The sequence below is a fragment of the Blastomyces dermatitidis genome (genome assembly GCF_000003525.1).
Source record: "Blastomyces dermatitidis ER-3 genomic scaffold supercont1.2, whole genome shotgun sequence".
NCBI classification, from domain to species: domain Eukaryota; kingdom Fungi; phylum Ascomycota; class Eurotiomycetes; order Onygenales; family Ajellomycetaceae; genus Blastomyces; species Blastomyces dermatitidis.
This window is the reverse complement of record NW_025544775.1, coordinates 2,999,096-3,019,750: the sequence shown is the minus strand read 5'-3', so window position 1 is coordinate 3,019,750 and position 20,655 is coordinate 2,999,096. Positions and strand designations below refer to the sequence as shown.

At 33.3% G+C, this 20,655-nt stretch overlaps 2 protein-coding genes across 2 annotated transcripts; both read left to right on the top strand.

Moving 5' to 3' along the window:
- Positions 1–14,994: 14,994 nt before the first annotated feature.
- BDCG_01753 (uncharacterized protein) lies at positions 14,995–15,486 on the top strand (the record flags this gene model as incomplete). Its single annotated transcript, XM_045417287.1, has 2 exons — positions 14,995–15,159; positions 15,283–15,486. The coding sequence occupies 2 exons, from the start codon at positions 14,995–14,997 to the stop codon at positions 15,484–15,486; spliced, it is 369 nt and encodes a 122-aa protein (XP_045274145.1).
- A 773-nt stretch (positions 15,487–16,259) lies between these two features.
- On the top strand, positions 16,260–16,961 carry BDCG_01752 (bZIP transcription factor; the record flags this gene model as incomplete). The annotated part of the gene is made up of 2 exons (XM_045417286.1): positions 16,260–16,588; positions 16,766–16,961. The coding sequence occupies 2 exons, from the start codon at positions 16,260–16,262 to the stop codon at positions 16,959–16,961; spliced, it is 525 nt and encodes a 174-aa protein (XP_045274144.1).
- Between the last annotated feature and the right edge of the window lie 3,694 nt (positions 16,962–20,655).

Below are 20,655 nucleotides of genomic sequence, written 5' to 3'. Positions count from 1 at the left end.
ACTGTGACTTCACAGCAGTATAGCAGTTCAACTCATTATATTAATAAGATAATAAGAATTCTTCTAATTTCAATATAAGATTTGAAGAATATTAAGAGAAATTGACTGATGATTTGAATCAATTAAAAATACAGCTTTATCTTATGAAACTGACTCACAAGATGTAAACAATGATATTATAATATCAGAGTTCATTAATCAATTACACTGAGCTTGTCAACCTGACTTTCTGAATCTATTTGAATAATTAATTCTCTGAGAAAAAGACTAACAAGATCTCTTCTAAGCAATCAATGATGAGATCTAAACAGCATCATGACAGCTTCAGTGCAGAGAAAGTAAAGAAGAATTTCAAGTATTCTGATTCTTCACTCACTGTGAAGAAATATTAAAAAAGATTTGATAAAGATCTCTGTTTCAACTGCAGAGCTGATGAACACTATATCAGTGATTGTAAGAAACTGAAGAAGAGAAGGAACTGAGAAGACATCTTCTCAAAGTTAACTTCTCTTCTGACAAATGTATCTGTGAAAGATAAAGAAGAGAAAGAGAAGAATTGACAATTCTCACATCTCTGAGTTCATGTTACAATCACAATATATATTCTGAATGAGAAGATATCAGTGAGATGCCTACTCAACTTCAGAGCAGATACTAACTTCATATTCTATTTCTTTTCTTTGATGAAGAATTGAAAGAAGATAGATTCATCAGACCATGTGAAATTTACTGATGAAATGAAATGTCACTGTTTTGACATAATTCAAGTGAAGTGTGTGATCACAGACTTTGAAGAAATCTTTAAGAAGAGCAGTCTGCTTCTTCATGCAGTCAATATAATAGATAAGAACATTATTTTAGATCTTCTGTGATTGAGAGAAAACAATTCTCTCATTGACTGAGTCACTTAGATGTGATGATACTGTCTCACTAATGAAGAGACAGTAATAGAGAAATCTGAAGAGTTTTATCAGAAGAATCTTGAGAAAAAGATTGAGTTAATATACTATGTAGCAGGTGATTGAGACTTGAGAACAGGTGAAGAAGTCATCACTCTCACTACAAGATTAGCAGCAGTATCTGTCATTGAAGACAGATATACACAACATCTCTTTACAGATTTTAAGAATATCTTTTTGAAAAGAGAAGCAGTGAAGTTTTCTGACACTAAGATGTAATATAAGATTTGTCTTGAAGATGATGCAACAGCATTATACAGATCTCTTTACAACTTGTCTGTAAAGAAGTTGAATGTTCTGTGTAAATATCTTGAAGAAGTACAATCAAAGAACTGAATACATTCATCAAAGAGTCTGACAGAAGCATCTATACTCTTTGTGCTTAAGAAGAATGATAGACTACACTTATGTGTAGACTACAGAGATCTTAATAAGATAATAGTTAAGAATTGCTATTCATTACTGTTGATTGATAAGATAATTAATTAATTATCTGAAGCAAAGATGTTCTTAAAGATTGATATACAGAATATCTATCATAGAATCAGAGTTAATGAAGATGACATTTGAAAAACAGTCTTTTATACCAAGTACAGCAATTTTGAATATCTTGTTTTATCTTTTGATCTCTGTAATACTTCAGCTATCTTTCAGATCTATATAAATGAGATGCTGCAAGGCCTTGTCAATGTCTTCTGTATAATATACTTGAATGATATTCTAATCTTCTCAAAAACAGAGAAAGAATATGATACTCATGTTTAAGAAGTGTTGAGTTGCTTGAGACAGTATTAACTCTATACAAACACTGAAAAATGCTCATTCTACATGCAGGAGATTGATTTCTTAGATTATGTTGTTGAGATGAATGACATTTCAATGAACAGAAGCTGAGTCTTCATCATTGAGAACTGGCCAGTGCTGTGAATGTATCGCGAGGTGCAGATATTTCTAGAATTTATGAATTTCTACAGATAATTCATCTATGCATATTCACAGATTACTGCTTCTCTTACAGATCTGTTAAAGAGAAGTGTGAAAGACAGAAAAACAGAATCATTTATTCTCACTCAAGACACTGTGCAGACATTTGCAGAATTGAAACAAGCTTTCATAGATGTCATGATGCTGAATCACTTTAATCTCAACTTATTCAGTCAGTGTGAGACTGATGCATCTGAGAATGAGATCTGTGAAATCTTTTCACAGTTGATACTGAAGACCTTTCAACATTGAAGAGATCAGAGAATAATCATCTCTGAAGAAACAGATAATGAATTGTCTGTGAGAGAAGACCTTTTCACAGAGTCTATAAGATACTGTGAATAAAGATCAGTGACCTTCTTCTTTAAGAAGTTATCACTTACACAGAGAAGATATAATACTCATGATCAGAAGATATTAGTAATTGTTAAATTCTTTAAAATCTGATAACATTATCTTCAGAGTAGTAGATATTCAGTGTAAGTTCTCACTGATTATGTAAATCTGCATTACTTCTTGACAACAAAGAGCTTGACAGAATGTCAAGCCAGATGAGTGAAGCTGCTTTCAGAGTATGATTTCTATATTTAATACTGTTCAGATCAGCTTAATCTCATTAATACACTGTCTAGATGCCCTGATTATAATATCATTGATATGAAGAAGAATTCTATAAAAGAATCTTTATCATCACTGCAGAAGAAGCTGACTGCAGAAGGTTAAGATTCTCTAAAGCTTGAGAACAGCACTGAAGAGACAGCTGTGTGACTCAGTATAGAAGGTGAAAGAGAATTCAGATTCTTGCAGAAGACTGACACTGAAGATCATGAGCTTCTTATGTTATATCTTGCAATCATTGAATTGACAAAGAATGAAACAGTCTACAATCTTTCAACTCAACTACTTTTGAAATTTATTGATAAGTTACAGAAGAGAGACATCTCTACTGCAGCTTGAATTCAGAAGTTAAAGAAGAAAGAATTCAGTTTAAACTTGAAAGAGACAGGCTCTGAGCAGGATAATACTGCTAAGAAATCAAGTCACTGATAACTAGAAGAATATGAACTTCTACTACTGAATAATTCAGTCTTCATCTCTCATAGCAGAACAGTGTATCAGAAGTTATTAAGAATTCATCATAATAATTCTCATACAGAGCACTTCAGATTAGAGAAGACTGAGAAGCTTCTAAAACATAAATACACTTAGAACAAGCTTCAGATAGATGTCAAAGAGTATATTAAGACTTACAATGTCTGTCAAAGAATAAAGATTTCATGATATAAGCAATACAGTGAGTTAACATCACTACCTGTTTCAAAGAACTCATGACAGAATCTATCAATGAATTTCATAGTTGATCTGCCAAAGTTAACAAAAGTCAAAGAATATGACTCAATTTTGATCATTATTAACTGCTTCACAAAGATAATCAGATATATCTCTATTTATAAAAAGATTAAAGCCTCTGAATTGACTGCCCTGTTTTTAGATACTATTATTTATGATCACAGTGCTCTGAAATCATTGATAATAGATTGAGAATTCCTCTTCATCAGTAAATACTGATCAGCTTTTTGCTATTATCTTATAATAAGATGTCTTCTCAGTACTGCATTTCATCTGCAGATCAATGATCAGACTGAATGTCAGAATCAGATACTAAAACAGCATCTTCAAGTGTTCTGTTTATATTATTAGAATGATTAGCTCAAACATCTTCTGATCACTGAATTCATATATAATAATGCAAAGAATGCAATCTTAAAGGTATCTTCTTTCTATGCTTGTTATGAATATAATTCTTCATTACTCAGTGATATCATGGACAATGTTTTAAAGAGAGAGATAGACAGTCAGAATATTGAACAGATACAGAGAACAGAGTATCTCTCAGTACTAGAAGTAAAAGTGAGATTGAAACTTTTGAACAAAATTTATAAGAAGACAGTGAAAAGTATTCACTGTGCTCAGAAGCAGTAGATAAAATACTATAATTGAAAACATCTTCTGATGAAGTTCTTGATAGAGAATTAAGTACTACTTTCAGCAAAGAATATCAAGATAATAAGACTGTGTAAGAAGCTCAGTGAGCAGTGACTAGAATCTTTCTCAGTAACAAGAGTGATGAATAAGCAGATATATAAGTTGAAATTACTCACAGAATTGAAATTAATTCATTCTGTTTTTCACATTTTCTATTTAAAGCTCTATAAGCAACATCTCAGAGCAGAGCTGTCTTGACTGAATAACATTGAGATCAAGAGTGATACTGAATATCTTATGAAGAAAATATTGAATAAGTGAATATATTACAGCAAGCTTCAATATCTTGTTAAATGAGAAGATTATTCATCATTAGAGAATTTATGAGAATCACTTAAGTATTTGAAAAATGCTGAGAAAGAGATTACAATCTATGAGATGACTAGTAGAGACTGTCTTATTACACATCAGAGATGTTAAGTAAGAAATACTGCTTAAGACTTCTTATTTTTCTTAAAGGGTTTTTTAGAGATGATCTCACAGTGATGAGCTGATATCTTGTAGACTCTGTAACACTCTTCTTCCATTTTCTCTCAAAGGGTTTTTTAGAAGTTTAATGAGACTATATAAGTGTAAAAATTCTGAAGCAGTTAGAGGAAAGAGATATTGAAAATCAATGAAAGAATTAATATTATCAACTCACAGACTGCTGCTATTCTAATAGAGCTGCAGCTCACTGAAAAAGTAAAAAGAGAGAATCTCAGAATCTACTCATCAATAATCACATTCTCATCAAACTCATTCTTCACTGTTAAAGTCTTCAGCATCAGCATCTTTATCTGCTGAGAAGTTAGCACTGCAGTATCACAGAGAAGCATGCTGTAGAAGAGTATAAGAGATGCTGAAAGTATCAACTTATCAACTTACAAAGCATCTCAGTTATCTGCTTTAACTGAAGTGAGATTCTCTTCAATCAGTGATTGATCTCTATGATATTTTCAACAGTAACACTGACTAATCTCTTCTTAGAGTCAGTCATTCTGAGATGTTTTTTCATCTCAGAGACTCACACTTTTATCTTCTTTTACAGATGAGTAAGAGAAATCTTCTCAGTTTTGATGAAATCTGTCAATGCTTGAAGCTCTAAGACTCTCACTCTGTACTGCTTGAGCATCTAGACTTCTTATCAGAACTGATATGATGTCTTTCTGTGAAATAATACTTACAGAGAGACAGAAGTCATTGTTACAGATATAACAGAAATAACAGAAGTGAGAGAAGAAACAGATGCATAAAATCTCCCTCTTCTTCAGCTGCTTAACATAGTGCAGATAAGTAGCAGTGCTAGTCAGAGACTGTATCAGAGCCTTCTTACAGAGAGAAGATGAAGAAATCACTGAACTCTGCAGATTCAACCTAGCAGCATTCTGAGCAGGGCTTGAGTGTGCAGAAGAGAAACTACAGATTGAGCTTCTTAAAGTCACTGTTCTTGAAATCAAGCTCTCTCTGAGTTTCTCTTCAAATGATCACACAGGGTCATACATCACTGTATTAGCTGAGAAGAAGGGCGGCGTCACAACAGCAGTAAGAGAGGCAGAGAACAGACCAGATACAGATGCACTGACTGACAGAACTATCACAGCTGTAAGAGAAGCAGAAGAAGGTGTGACAATGAGAGTGAAGCTTTCACAGCTCATTGACACTGTCTTCACCTTCAATCTGGCTTTCTTTACAGTCATGGAGATCACAGCTGCATTATGAAGATGTTTACTCACTAGAAAATGTCAGAATAAGCTCTCTATTATTCTTCAAGAATGATACTCTCATGCACTCACTGTTGCAATTGAGAAGAGGGAAAGAAAAATGTTTCACAGAGAGAAAGAATCTTTTGAAAAATCCTGTTACTACTGTTAACTTTGTCTCTAAAAACACATCACTTTTGCAGAGAATTTCATATATAGAATGAAATATGTTGAAAGATCTGTAAGTCACTTATTAATTACATTTTTCACATTTCAAATTGATATATAAGGAACTCACTTATCATGTGTTTAATTTGAATGAAGATGGAAAAAGAAAGATCTACACAGTCAGTAGAAAAACTCATCTATTTCTTTATATCACACACAGCACACACACTGTCAATCAGTTAGTAACTGTTGCTATACAACAAAGATAATTTCTAATCTGATAATCTTGAGAGTATAGAGACTATACTCTTAAAGAAGAGAGTATTATCACACTCTCAGCTATATCAAGACTCTGTTACAGTTTCACACAGCTTATTGCTTTCATGTGAATGATTTCATTCTGTTCAAACCAGTTTTCAATCACTCTATGATATTATTCAGATGTATCATAGAAAGATCTGATTAATGAATATAAGAACTCTGCTTTTATACAAGATCAGCAGATTACTCTTTCTTGATAATAAGACACTGCTGAGGTATCACTCCAGCTATTCTCACTTGTGAAATAAGAGAAGAGTATTTGCTCATTGTCTATATAGAATAGCTAGATGCTGGCTCCTCATTAAAAGAGTCAGCAATTTGTTTTACTTCTACTGAAATATATACAAGAGTTACTGCATGCCTTATACAATCTTCTTAGTATACTAAGTATCATATCTGTGATATTCTTGCAATAACCCTGTAGCCTACGAGCTCACTATTCAAGCAAGATAGTCAAGCTCACTTATACAGCTTCTCAAAACAACTACTTCTACGTGACGCTGCTGACTAGCCACCGCTTCGGTTCCGCCATGTTACATTAACCTTGAGACACACTACAAAGTCAATATACAATATCTAGAATCAGAGTTGAAGAATCATTGAAGAGTGTCTCTCACAGTGAATACATGAACTAGTACAAACAATCTTGCATTTATAAGAGTTATATGTTATTACATTGATGAGAACTGAACTTATTAAGAGACATTAATTGAATTTGAATCATTGATCAGTAGTCATACTGAAGATTATATGATAGAGATATTAATAACTGTGATTAAAAATGACTATTGAGATATTAGTCTCAGTCTTCTTATAATTACAACTGATAATGCTGTAAATAACTACACTATGATGAAGAGCTTAAAGTAAAAATTGACTTTGCATTTCTGAAATGATAAATAAGGTCATATTCTCTGCATTGCTCATGTGATTCAACTTATAATATAAACACTGATAAAGAATCTTAACATTGAGATGAAGAATAATGAGATGACTGATTCTTGAGATGAGAATGAGATGAAAGTGATTACTCAAGTAACTTTTGCATTTACTTTGTAAAAGATAATGTTTTTTGACAACACTTTTTAATATTGCTTTTTGATAATGCTTTTTAATAATACTACTGTTAATTTTGAATAGATTGACTAATAATTTAAATATCATAGATTCAAAACATTGCTAATGTGATTTGTATCTCTTCTAAATAATAACAATAATTTCATGATATTCAATAAACAAACAAATCAGTCATATCACTGAATATGATACAGAATGTTAGAACATAGTGAAGTTCAATATATAAGATAACTGTTCAGACTCTTCAATTGTATCAGATAATTAATTATTGAGTGTAACACTCTAATTAGAAAAAGATTCAGATATTGAAACTTTCTGATATAAAGTGAACTCAGTTGAAATATGTAATTGATTTACTGTTTTAGTTTTATAAGATAATAAAGACAGTCTCAATCACTTATACATCAATGCTGCAGTCAGTCTGATAAATATATAACAGTTTATTTACTCATCTTAAGAAGCAGTTGAATCACTTAAAAAGAAATTCAGTCTGAGATGATGTTATAGTGCAGACTATTATTACTGTAAGAAATAAACTGGCATTATTATTATTATTATTATTATTTCATTATACTTATATGCAAGCGGAGCTTATGATGAGTTCTTGCGTGATGTTAAATACAGGCCAAGTGTTGATTATACAGGAGGAAATACAGGTGTTGAGATCACGCCAAGATAACAAGAACATAGGAAATACAAAGGAGTGACAATTAGATACATGCGATAATAACTTCCCAGCCCAGGAACATAGAGTGATTTATTGAAGTGATTTGTACACCTCTGTATTTATTAGAAACCTGAGGTGCTTGAGTTCTGGATTTAATGTATCCCCTACGGGTTTCGAACCCACACGCCTTGGTTTCCCACATCAAGGCGCTACTGAGTGGCCGCATTAACCATTCAGTCACCGGGGCAATAAACTGGCATATTACTACAGCAAAACAGAACAATCTTTTGCAGAGTACTATACTGTAGCAGCTTTACTAGATCTCTTTTATCAAGTTAATATCTACACTTCTCAAGATTGAACAGAGAAGAAATGAGACTTATATATCAAATTAATCTGAGATTACTACAATGTCAACTATCAGATATTTGAATAAGCAGATATTCAAGATGTGAAGACAGTGAAATATAATTTTCTAGTAAGTAACAATCTTTGATAACACTTCATATCACATAGAACTATAATACTAACTTTCAAATAGAACTTGTATACATTGATTGTAACTGAAAATCAGGCAAAACTACATACTTATAAAACTGAATTTAATCACTATCTTTAAGATAATCTGACAAATTTACACATTAAATCAATTCTAGAGTTATAAAAAATTGTTGAGAGTACATATTCAACTGTTGTACTGATAATGTGTGATATTCTGATAATTTCATTGACAGAGGTGAAAATGAAGTGAAAGTTCAACTCAAGTCAAGATATTTATCACTATCACTGAGAACAATTACAAGAAGAAATAATTAAGAAACTCATGATTATAAAACATGAAATTATCAGACAGTTTAATACCTCTGATCACAGTATATCAGAGAAGTGTAGTTTTCATGAGAAAGTGAAGAATAAACTTGCACAAGAATGTATTTAGTTGTTTCATGAGCATTATCAATAATTGTTACCAAATTCTGATTATATAAGCAATCACTGAATAAACTGAATGAGACTGATTTTAATCTTCAGTCTCAGTCTCATTCTGATTTTGAAAGAATGATTATCTTTCACAGTTTATTCTGAAAAATTACTCTCATTTCACTGTTCTTGAATTAAATCTGATCATTTTTCACATCATTTCTCTCAGAAATGATTCATTTTCAGATTTTTTTAAGGCTTGGTCCTGATGAAACTCACGTCAAGAAATGTATGAGATCAGATCAAATGAAATCAAATGTGAAATTCATGGTCTCACCGGCCAGTCTACACTGAATAAACTGAGAACATCAGCTTTTAGATCTGAAGATATTAATTAATCAAGATAGAATAACTTATAACACTATATATACTTCTCTGATTAGAACACTCTCTCTTTAAACTAATACTGATATTAATATCTTCACTTTCTCTACACTGAATGAACTGTGATATACAGCAGCTCAGACTGATAAACTTTTTTAAACTCTTACTCAAGTAGTATATTAAGAAGCACTCTAATTTCTCTCAGAACTATGTATAAGAACTGATATCTCAGAATATTTAATCAATGATAATAATACTCTATGATTTCATGAATAATACTGAGTCTCTCACTCTGAATTCTTACACACTCAGATAATGTAAGAGATGTATAATATATATATAACTGATTATTCAAACTGTGAATAACTGTATAGAATAACCTTCTGAGAGTTCTATTAATCTGAGATATTAAATAGTATCAGATACTTCATCTAAAACTGCAACTACTGTTCTTCTATTATCTTATAAAAGAACTGTAGAAAAGATCTACTGAAATTACTCAATATTTTTAATAGAATTTAATGAGATATAGTAATTAACTTCACTGTTAATCTATTTAAGAGTAAGAGTTATAGAAACATTCTGATTATCATGAATTAATTGAGTAAAGATATAATATTGAAATCTTGTAATAAGATAAATATTAAATAAGTCACTGAAGCTTTTCTACAGAGCTTATTCTATCAGATATATAAATTACTGAGATTTATAGTATCAGATTGAGACTGTTAATTCATGAGTACTCTCTAAATAAGAATCTGTTAAGTTCTCAAGATTATATACTATCTGTTAACTGTCTATCACTCTGAGACTGATAATGTATTAGAACAGATAATTCAGACTATAAAGAATTATCTTTATAAGTTCTGTAATTACTTATAAGATGATTAATATAATCTTCTTCTTCACACAGAGATTGCTATTAATAATTAAGATATTATTTTAACAGATATAAGCTTATTCTTTCTTATACACAGTTATTATATGAAAGTGTTGAATTTTCTAGAGATTACACAGTTTATACTGAATCTTTACAGTCTGATTCAGATTGCTGATAATATAGTAATAAAGCTCTGAGATATCTGTGATTGAGCAGAGATCTTCATAATAACTATGAAACAAGATTAAGAGAATTAAATTAATGTTTATCAAGACTCTGCTGAATAATATAAGATAGAAGATCTGATATAATTGAATCTTAAGAATATATGAATCACATGTTTATCTTGTATACTAGATTATCATTATATTAGATATAAAGTGATAAAAGTTCTAGATAATCACAACTACTGTCTTAATACATTATCAGAAATTTATAATATATTTTATACAAGCTTGCTTTACTGTGCTATCACTGATCTATTCTCTTCTCAGCTGACTTCTAACTGACAATCACCAGATATTATAGAAGAAGATAATAAGCTTGAGTGAGAGATTGAGAATATTCTCAATGAGAGATTTTACAGCTGTAACTGATAATATCTTATAAAATGAATTAACTATAATCAACTGATCTGAACTCTGAGTTCTGTGTTATCTGAAACAGTAGCTCTTGACTGATAAGAACTGCTTCTGAAAGAGAGAGACTAATATAGTAAGCTATGCCTAATTAATTATATAGACTATTTTATTACACTTCATAGATTCTTTTATTTTTAATCACTGATTCTCAGTCATTTCTGATTACTGATTCTCAGCTGTTATAAACATGTATATATTCTTCTGCTCTGAAGCTTCACCGCGTACATCATTATATACATGTATAAATATTCATCTTGATCACTGATTCTTGCACTTTCTCTTTCTTTTCTTCTTTAATGTTTTTATCTTTGTTAAATAAGATCTATCAATATAATATCAATCTATTCAGCGTAGGTCTCTTACAAGATAGCAAAGAAGAATATTATTTATATTAACTAGAGAAGATGTTTATTTCAGTGATTTTTCATTGATTATACAGTGTTTATTATTATATTATTATATGATTTCTGATTTCTGATTTCTATTATTATTATATGATTTTAATAATAACTATCTCTTTTTATTCTTTTAAGTAGAGAGTAGACTTCTTTAAATCTAATTTACTACTCTTATCTTCTTTCTCATATCTTATCTATTTATATACATGATATTCATCTGAGTGTGAAGTTTTCTCTTAATAAGCAGAGTAGTATTAATTAAATACTCTTTCACTTACTACTCTTTATATACTATCTTTTAAAGCATTTTAGAATCACTCTGATATAATAACTATAAATTACTTTATAGATAGAATTATCACACTCTGAAGAAGTCTGTACTTCTTATCAGTTTTTAAACATACTATCAGATGTTATTTAAATATTGCTTAAGTCAGTGTATAATTACAGATATATATCAGCTTCTTATATATATTATACTAAATTAATTAGTGACTGCTATAATCTTCTTACATTTATAAGTATGTTCGGAAGTGACTGTATTATTATTCAGTGATTGTACATTCTTTCAAATTATATAAAGAAATTATTTCTGAGTTATAAATAATTATAATATAAATACTTAATAATATTAATTATATAATTATTTTACTGTTAATTAATTTACATTTTTTAATTTTCTAAATTCAATTTCTATATATAATTATAATACTGAGATTATAATACTGAAATTTTTTAAGAATAAATAATATATTAGAAGTCTGAATATAATATTAATCTTTTAATTTATTTCTTTATAATATTCTACTATTTTTACAGTTACTTAAAGAATTATAATTTTCAAAAAATATAATAAATATAAAATCAGTTAATAGTTGTAATATTAAAATTTTAACTTTTATATTGAAAATAAAGCTCTATATAAAGAGAAAATAACTGAAAATTAAATTCAGAATTATTATAAATCTTTTTTAAATTATTTCAACTATTTTTAAAAATTAAGATATAAATTAATAAGAAGTTATTTCTTTTTTTTTCTTCTTCTATTTAGTTAGCTAGTACTTTTATATTGAAAAATGAATCTCTATTATTATTAATAATAAACTATAAAATCAATTTTGCAGAGTTTTTCATTTTGAGCTTTGCTTTGTAATGTCTTTGCAGACATACTTGTGTGCATTAAGGTATTTTTATTCAACAGTATACTATACCTGCTACAAGTGCATAGTAACATATATTCATGTCTCTTTAAATGCTCCATAGAAATTGTTGAATTATCATTATTATTTATTTAAGCATGCGTCAAAACAAGCCAGGGGATACGTAAAGCTTGCTCCCCGGATTCATGGTTTCTGGTACTGCCAAGCGCACGGTTGGGTTCCTGTTTGACTGGGGTTGGAAATTATGCATCGGGAAAGATGTTCTTGACCCTGGGGCCTCAGAAAATGGACTCGGTACGAAATTTGTTGTATGTATCTAATAATGATTCATGGATAACCTATTATAGCCCCTTTCCCGCAAGGCGAGGACAACCATATGACTGACTTGGCTGCTTAACCTCGTTCATCATCCCCCGAAGTTGGCCGAAGTTGGAAACACATTGCAGTGACATGCTCTTGCAGAGGGAAGAGAAACAGTTCCTCCGAACTGATGACTATGGCAGGAAAATAATATCCCGCTGCCAAACCCTAACACCCTTCATTCGTTCAGTCGCATCACACCAACAGCGAGAGAGAGCAGAGAGGGAAAAAAAAAAAAAAAAAAGAGGGGGAAATGAGAAAACCGATCGCAGGGGGAGAGGCATGCAGCCTCAAGATTCTATAATAACCCTTAACTAGAGATTATTCTATTAAGATTGGATTTTTCGGGCGGGCTTCTCCGGAGATGACATATCTATGTAACTTCTCTGCGTAACTATATCTCTCTAAATTCTGGGGTCTTTTGTTTAAGAGGAACAAAACTGACCCCCCTTCGGCACCGCTTCCTTGTTCATTCAACATGTTATTATTATTTACTCGGCAAAATCATCATCTTTATCTTTAACTAATCGAAGAGCTAGATGTTTGCACACGCAAGGTTTTGATTTCGAATTTTTAACTCACCAAAAATAAGAACTTGCACCTCTATCGTTTTGGCAACAGTAATATTAGTATTGAACAACTCTCTGATGTCTTCTGGCTCAGTTGTAAGCCGGTCTATTCATATCGGCATTGCGATAAGTGTATTTTTTTGGGCAGAATATGAAACTACAAGAAGGTAGAATATTGAAATAAAGGGTGGAGGTTGTCAATGACCCCCAGATCTCGTTACCGTGACCAAAAACCCACACAGGATGAATCTCTCCGGATATTCTTCACGCTTTTTTATTTCTTCCCTCTTCACTCAACCCTTGTTCTTCTTGGCAGTGCCAGATTACACGGCGAGAAGCGCACTCTAATCAGCCGCCGTCCCACAAGATTTGCAGAGGTAGACCGGGAACTGATACCGACTGGAAGGGTGTACATGTACATCTAACATACATGCGCCCCTTGCATCCCGGGTAATAAAATTGGAGGTGATAGGGGTTTGAAATTCGGGATTCCAGACGGGAGCGGGAGAGTGTGCGGAAGCAAGAAGTGACTTGCTGCGAGTCCGTATTTTGAGCGTTTCAGAGCGGGATATCTATAGTGAATATTCATGAATAGGTTCGAATGGGAACTTTTAACTGCCTTATTGAGTTGAAAGCTGTATGTTAGATTCAAACTGAGCATTTCATGAAGAAAGAGATATCAGCACTGAACCTCGGTGGCTTACTCTCATTCAAAAGTTCTCAAGGGTGGTTGTTTGACAGATAACTACAGGCAAACAATCATTCGAAAAAGATATCAATTAATAAGAGAGGAGTTAATCTACGTCTCTGAAGTAGATCAGCTGCAGAGTAACTTACTCTGCTCTTCTATTTGCTGACTGAAAGCTGATATAATAGCAAGCTGTGCTTTTCTTCAAAAAGTCATATTTAAGAATCAAATTAGCTAAGAAATATCTACTAACAAACTATAGAATCAAGATATGAGAATTGACTTGAATGTGAATCTGTATTTTAGTATGTCTGAAAAATTATTCATGCAGATGAGAAGTGAACAGATTTTAGTTTTCATCAGATTTTATATTTTAAATTAATTACAATTTGATTTTTTGATTTTTGATTTTTTCAGATTTTTTAATTTTCTTCTCAATCGATCAATTTCTAATCTTGAGAGATCAATAATTTACTCACTATTTCAATATTACTTTTTAAAAAAGGGGTAGATGTATTTTTCTTCATTTTATTTATATAAAACAGATTCACTTTCTTTAATTTCCCTTTGCTTATTGATTTGAGCACAAAAAAAGTCAGTGAGTTGTTCACAAGAGTCAGCACTACTATGTGTATACAAAAGACTGCAGAGACTTGTTGATGATTCATTTGATACATACTCATGTTATCTATTATACAGAGTACTGAAATGAATACTCTGCTCTGTAGAACACTGAGTCATTACAGTTATAATAGAGAACTGTATGTAATATTGCTCACTGCACTGCAGCTATTTCAAAATGGAACCTAATCATATTCACAGCAGTGTTGTTTTTAGAGAGCTCTAAAGCTGTTGTTTTTTCTCACAAGTGAAATCAAATTACTGAGAGTTGTTTACTTACATGCTATGGAGTAACTACACAATAGAGAGTTATTAGAGACATAGAGTTACAGTAGAATAGGCTGATTCATGCTCAAAGGAAAAATTGAAGTAAAACTGTCATTTTTTTATTTTTGTACGGGGTAATGTAATGTAATAATGACAGTATTTGGCTAGGGCGTGCGCTAGCAAGAGCAACAGCAGCCAAAGAGGATGAAGTATCTGATAAAAGTGCCAACCACAACACAGCCCTTGGAGTGGACAGAGTTACACACCCCTGGGGTGGATAAAATGATTATCCTTGGAACCGTGGAATCCATCTCCATCAGCAATCATGCTGCATCCATCCTAGCGATCGGCCGTTTCTTACTCGTTACAGTACGGGCAGTACACTGTCTATTAAAAATGTACTGGTATTGTAAGCGGGCCAAGGTGTACTACGCAGAGTCAGCAAATAATAATACACGGCGCCCTCATCGGCTGACTGACATCCACTTCCAGCACCCACCAGCAACCACCAGCACCAGCGCTACCACTCCCACTACGACCGACCAGCGTAAACCTTCCACCCATGCTAACCATCCTTCGACCAACCCTGCCATTCTCTTCCATTCCCATCCACTACGACTGCTCCACTGCCCGGAGAAGAGTCAAAATCTTCCCTCACCCTCGCTCGCTCGCCCACCCCAGCGCTGCAGACACTGAAATATACACAAACCAAGAGCCGAAGACTGCCTGGCAGACGGCGAGAAACGAGGGCTCTCTCCTCCCAGTACACCACAGCCAGCGGTTGTCGATGAAAGAAAGTCTTCACCGTTGTTTTTCTGTCTCCATTAATCAGGGCTGTTGGCGTCTTTTTGCCTCACTACGGAGCACAGCTGTCGGCGTCGTCTCCATCCTCGTCGGGCGTCTCTTGTCAAAACCAGCGAACGCTCCACACCTCTCCTCCTGACTTATTGTTTCTCTCCCCTGCCGCCGTTTCTCTTTCAGCGCCTTACGAGGTGGTCGGCTGGTTTCTTCGCCATATATCGGTCTTGCGAAATTCATTTCTTCTCCCTTGTTTATATTTTACTCTTCTCTTCCACACTCTCCCTCTTCAATACATCATCACCTCCCCCGAAAGGGCTCTATACCGCCGCCGCCTCCTCACCTCCTCACCACCTCAACTCGCCATTTTTTTTCTTCCGAACCCTTCGCTTTTCTCTTTGCGGATCATTGTCTACTCTTATAAAAAGTGACTTCCCGATTTAGCCGTATCGTTGATTGATTTCCCGCCCCTCGCTGCTGCCACTCTTGCACTAGCTTGGGCGTTTACCCTCTTTTTCAACAACTTCATTTTCTCGTCTCCAGCCTCGCGATCTATTGCCACCTCGTGGTATTTGAGAGCTGGGACATCCTAATTTTTCATTTCCATTTGCATTTTTTTCCCCTCCCTTGATAATTTCGATCTGCGGATTTGGGGTCCACAATACCACAGAATGGCTGTTGGAACTGGTGTGCACAATAGATCAGATCCAGTGCCGGCAATGCCATCTCCTAACGAGAATATCAACAGCGTGCATGTCTCGTCTCTTTCGTCATCGTCATCCTCAATATGGGATACTGAACATGATCGAAAATCGCGGGCCGACCGCCCCCGCCTGGCGAGTCGGAAACCCAGTGCCTCCATCCTTGTTCCCCGTGACCACCCTGAAATTGAGATCGAGGAGGAGGAGTTCCCCCCGGACGACGCTCGTGCCATGAGCCCAAGAAGGAACTCTGCAGATGTTGAGAAGCTCAGCAGGGAAGCTAGAGAGGCCTTGCAAAAGTGAGTTTCGCGAAGAGTACAATCCAGCAAAGCTGGGCTCCTTTCTCTCTTCTACCCTCTATGCCTTTTTCGTCCGAGTTTTTTTCGCCGTTTCGCTTTTCTTTGCCTACCATTCACTAGGCCAACATGCCCCACGTCCTTCGATTTTCTAATTCTAATCCGATGGCTTTGGCGTAGGCAAGCAAATACCCTGCAGTCATCACTGCAGGCCCTCGCAGAGCGCATTGATGAGGTCAAGTCAGACCATGACAAACTAGAAAACGAGAATAGATTCTTACAGGACTATATCGGTGGCCTAACACGAACGATGTCTGCTAAGACGGAGGTTACATCAACCAGTGGCGTCGGGAAAGGAAAGAAAGCACAGAAGTGATCAGTTAAAACCGGATGGGGGTTGAAATACACTTCCCACTCTTTTCCCTTCTTCGCTCAACCCACTCACAAAACAAACGACTCGCCGTTCCCTTGGTCTCGACGACCAGGTTGAGGGCTCAGCGACTCAATAAAGCCACGAACTTACCTTCGACACATTCATGATATTATTACGCATTACGACCTTCGAGCAGCAGCGTTAGCATAGCCTTTTATTATCGCCTATAATACATCTTTAATCTTCTTAATCTCCTGGAGTCTATACTCTAGAAACCCCCCCAAAAAAAAAAAAAAAAAAAAAAAAAAAAAAAAAAAAAAACCCCGCGAAAGTCGACTGCAAACGCATTACTAGTCATTCATTTCTTGAGCGACGTTTTCTTATCGTCATCGGCCGATTACGAAACGAGCTTTATATATTACACCTCGTTAGAATCACCCCTTCGATCCAAGATACCCCGTCAGTTTTAGACACTAGCAAGTTTCGGCTTGCTTCTGCATATATCCATCTTCCCACATGTTCCTCTGCCCGGTGCGGAAATAGAAAGGAAGAGCAGGTATCGCCAATCCGAAATCAAAGCCAGGAATTTCCTTTGGCCAGTGGCAAGTTCAGCTCTTGTGAGCATGTATCATCATCATATCCTGACCTGACCAAAGAAAGACAAAATAACCGTAAACCGCCGCAAGAAAGGGGGAAAAAAAAAAAAAAAAAAAAAAAAAAAAAAAAAAAAAAAAACACGCCAGGCTTCTTTGCTGCCATCCTGGAATTCTAAATCTCTCTTTATTTTCCGTCTTTTATCTCCCACAAGAGATGCGCGACTGCGATATCTGAGCCAGTGATGGCGTGCCATGGTCCACATAGCTTTCAAATCGATTCCATTAATTTTTCGCGTATGCGATTTTGGGTTGATTAGTAGTGCGCTGGCTACCTGGTTGCCCGGTGACAATATCGAATCACTCACACTGGTCGAGTCGATCTTAGGATGACGGATTTGAAACTTTCTGCATCGAATTGCACATAAATACGTTCAAATCCTTTGAGACTAAGAACTAATGTCACTTTTTTTTTTATTCAATCACTTTTTTTTACTATGCTTTCCGATCCCCTGCTGAATTAGGAGTGCGATATATTCTCTCCCCCTCTTTATCAAACCTTGAGTTTTCACCTGTATCATGTATGATTCTTCCAATTTACTGTTCAGACCGTTAACTTGCGGGACTTTTTTTCATTTTTTTTTTTCAGGTTTTGCGACTTTTGTTATTCATTTTTGTTATTGTTTTTGTCTCTCAAGCAGAGGCGTCGAGTTCTTTTTACCAATAGCTTCTACTTTCTGTCCTCTTGTTCTTCTCTGTCTTTTCCTTCTTCTTTTTTCCCGACATTTTATTCAAACCCATGTCGGAGAAATCACACACCAGGTGTGGTTGATGGAGTTCTGCTATTATTGTGTGTTGAATGAATGAGCTTGGTGAATATTTTTTTTTCCCCACTTTCTCTTATTATTCATGGATGGAATCAATTGAGTTAAGAGTTCTGTCACATCAAAGGAAAGAGAGGTTTTCTATCTCTCTCTTCTTTCTTCTCTCAAAGAATAAACAAGCAAAAAAAATCTCATTTCTTTAGATTCAATGAAAAGAAATAAATATTATAACTAGTTATTATACAGAGTATACGAGCATCATATGCTCGCTTACCCTCGCTTTGCTGCTTGCGCAGCCCCCTCTACCACTTCCACCCTCTACCCCCTCTACCACCACCACCGCCTCTACCGCCCCGCAACTCTCTCTACCACTTCTACCTCCTATCTCTACCCTCCTCTTACCACCCCTACCACCTCTTCCACCCCCTACCCCCTCTACCACCACCACCGCCTCTACCGCTCCGCAGCTTCTTCTACCACTTTCACCTTCTATCTCTACGCTCTCTTACCACCTCTTTCACTCCTTTCACTCTCTACTCTCTCTACCACCATCACTACCTCTACTCTACTAGACTGACCGCCGGGACCATGAATTTCACGTTTGGTTCCATTTGGTCTGGTCCCATACATTTCTTGGCGTGAATCCCGCTGGGACTGGCTATCAAAAAAATATGTAAAGTGACTATATATCAGATCTTAAAATGAAACCATGACTTGAAAAAAATGAGAAAGTGATTTCATTTGATCTCATTTAGTCTCATTCTTGGTATAAAGTTACTATTTTTAGACATTTTAAGGTTTTTTTTAGACTATTTTTAATTTTTTAAAAAGTAACACTTTTTAATAATACTTAAATAAGATTTAAAGTCATTTAAAGTAATAAAAATAATTTAAATTGAGAAGTGAAAATCATAATCTCATTTAAAAAATGTAATAAGAGTAAACAGTAAGTCTTACTGAGATAGTATAAGACTACTATCTAATGTTAAAACTGTGTAATAAGATTAGTTAAATTAATAATAAGACTATTAAAAAATCTAGTTCTAATCTCAGATATAATTATATAGTCAGTCTATACTCTACTACTAGACTGATTATATAACTATATCTGAGATCAGAACTAGATTTTTTAATAGTCTTATTATCAATTTAATTAATCTTATTACATGATTTTAACATTAGATAGTAGTCTCATACTATCTCAGTAAGACTTACTATTTACTCTTATTATATTTTTTAAATAAGATTATGATTTTCACTTCTTAATTTAAATTATTTTTATTACTTTAAATGACTTTAAATCTTATTTAAGTGTTATTAAAAAGTATTACTTTTTAAAAAATTAAAAATAGTCTAAAAAAAACCTTAAAATGTCTAAAAATAGTAACTTTATACTAAGAATGAAACTAAATGAGATTAAATAAGATTACTTTCTTATTTTTTTCAAGTCATGATTTCATTTTAAGATCTGATATATAGTCATTTTACATGTTTTTTTAATAGTCAGTCTCAGTGAAATTCATGTCAAGAAATGTATGAGATCAGATTAAATGAGATTAAATATGAAATTCATGATTTCAGTGATTAGTTTATCTACTACTCTCTTTTACTTTGTATTATCTCTATTATTATTATCAGATTAATCAGAGCTGTACAGACTGCAGAGTTAGCTATTCAATCTTATTTATAAATTCAAAGAGATACATATAACATTATATAAGATTTTATTACAGAGTATTTAGTAGTATATATTATAAATACAGAGATTAAAATTAACACAGAGAAGAGTATAAGAAATGTAAATATTATAAAAAATGTATGAAAAGAGTAGAATGAAAAAAAGAATAAAAATTTGAAAATTAATCTGAGCTGTATAAACTGAAGAGTTGAGCTGAGTATTTAAAATATATTGTAAAATACTTAATCTTCTATTTATTATTAGAGAAGTTATATTATATTATATATTTCTCTCTTTATTATAGAAAAATCAACTTTTTCATATAAAAAATATTGTAATATGATATTATTTATATTTTATAAATTTGTTTATTTGAATATCTCTTTACTCTTCAGTCTGTATAACTTAAATTTATTTTTATAGAAAAATTAATGATGATGAAAGAGTATTCAGTTAATAAAAATCAACTTTTCTGTATAAAGTATATTATAATATAATTTTATATAATATTATACATATTTTTTGAAATTTATAAGAACAGCTGACTCTGTAATCTATATTACTTTGATTAATTTGATAATAATAATAAATGTAATAGAGAT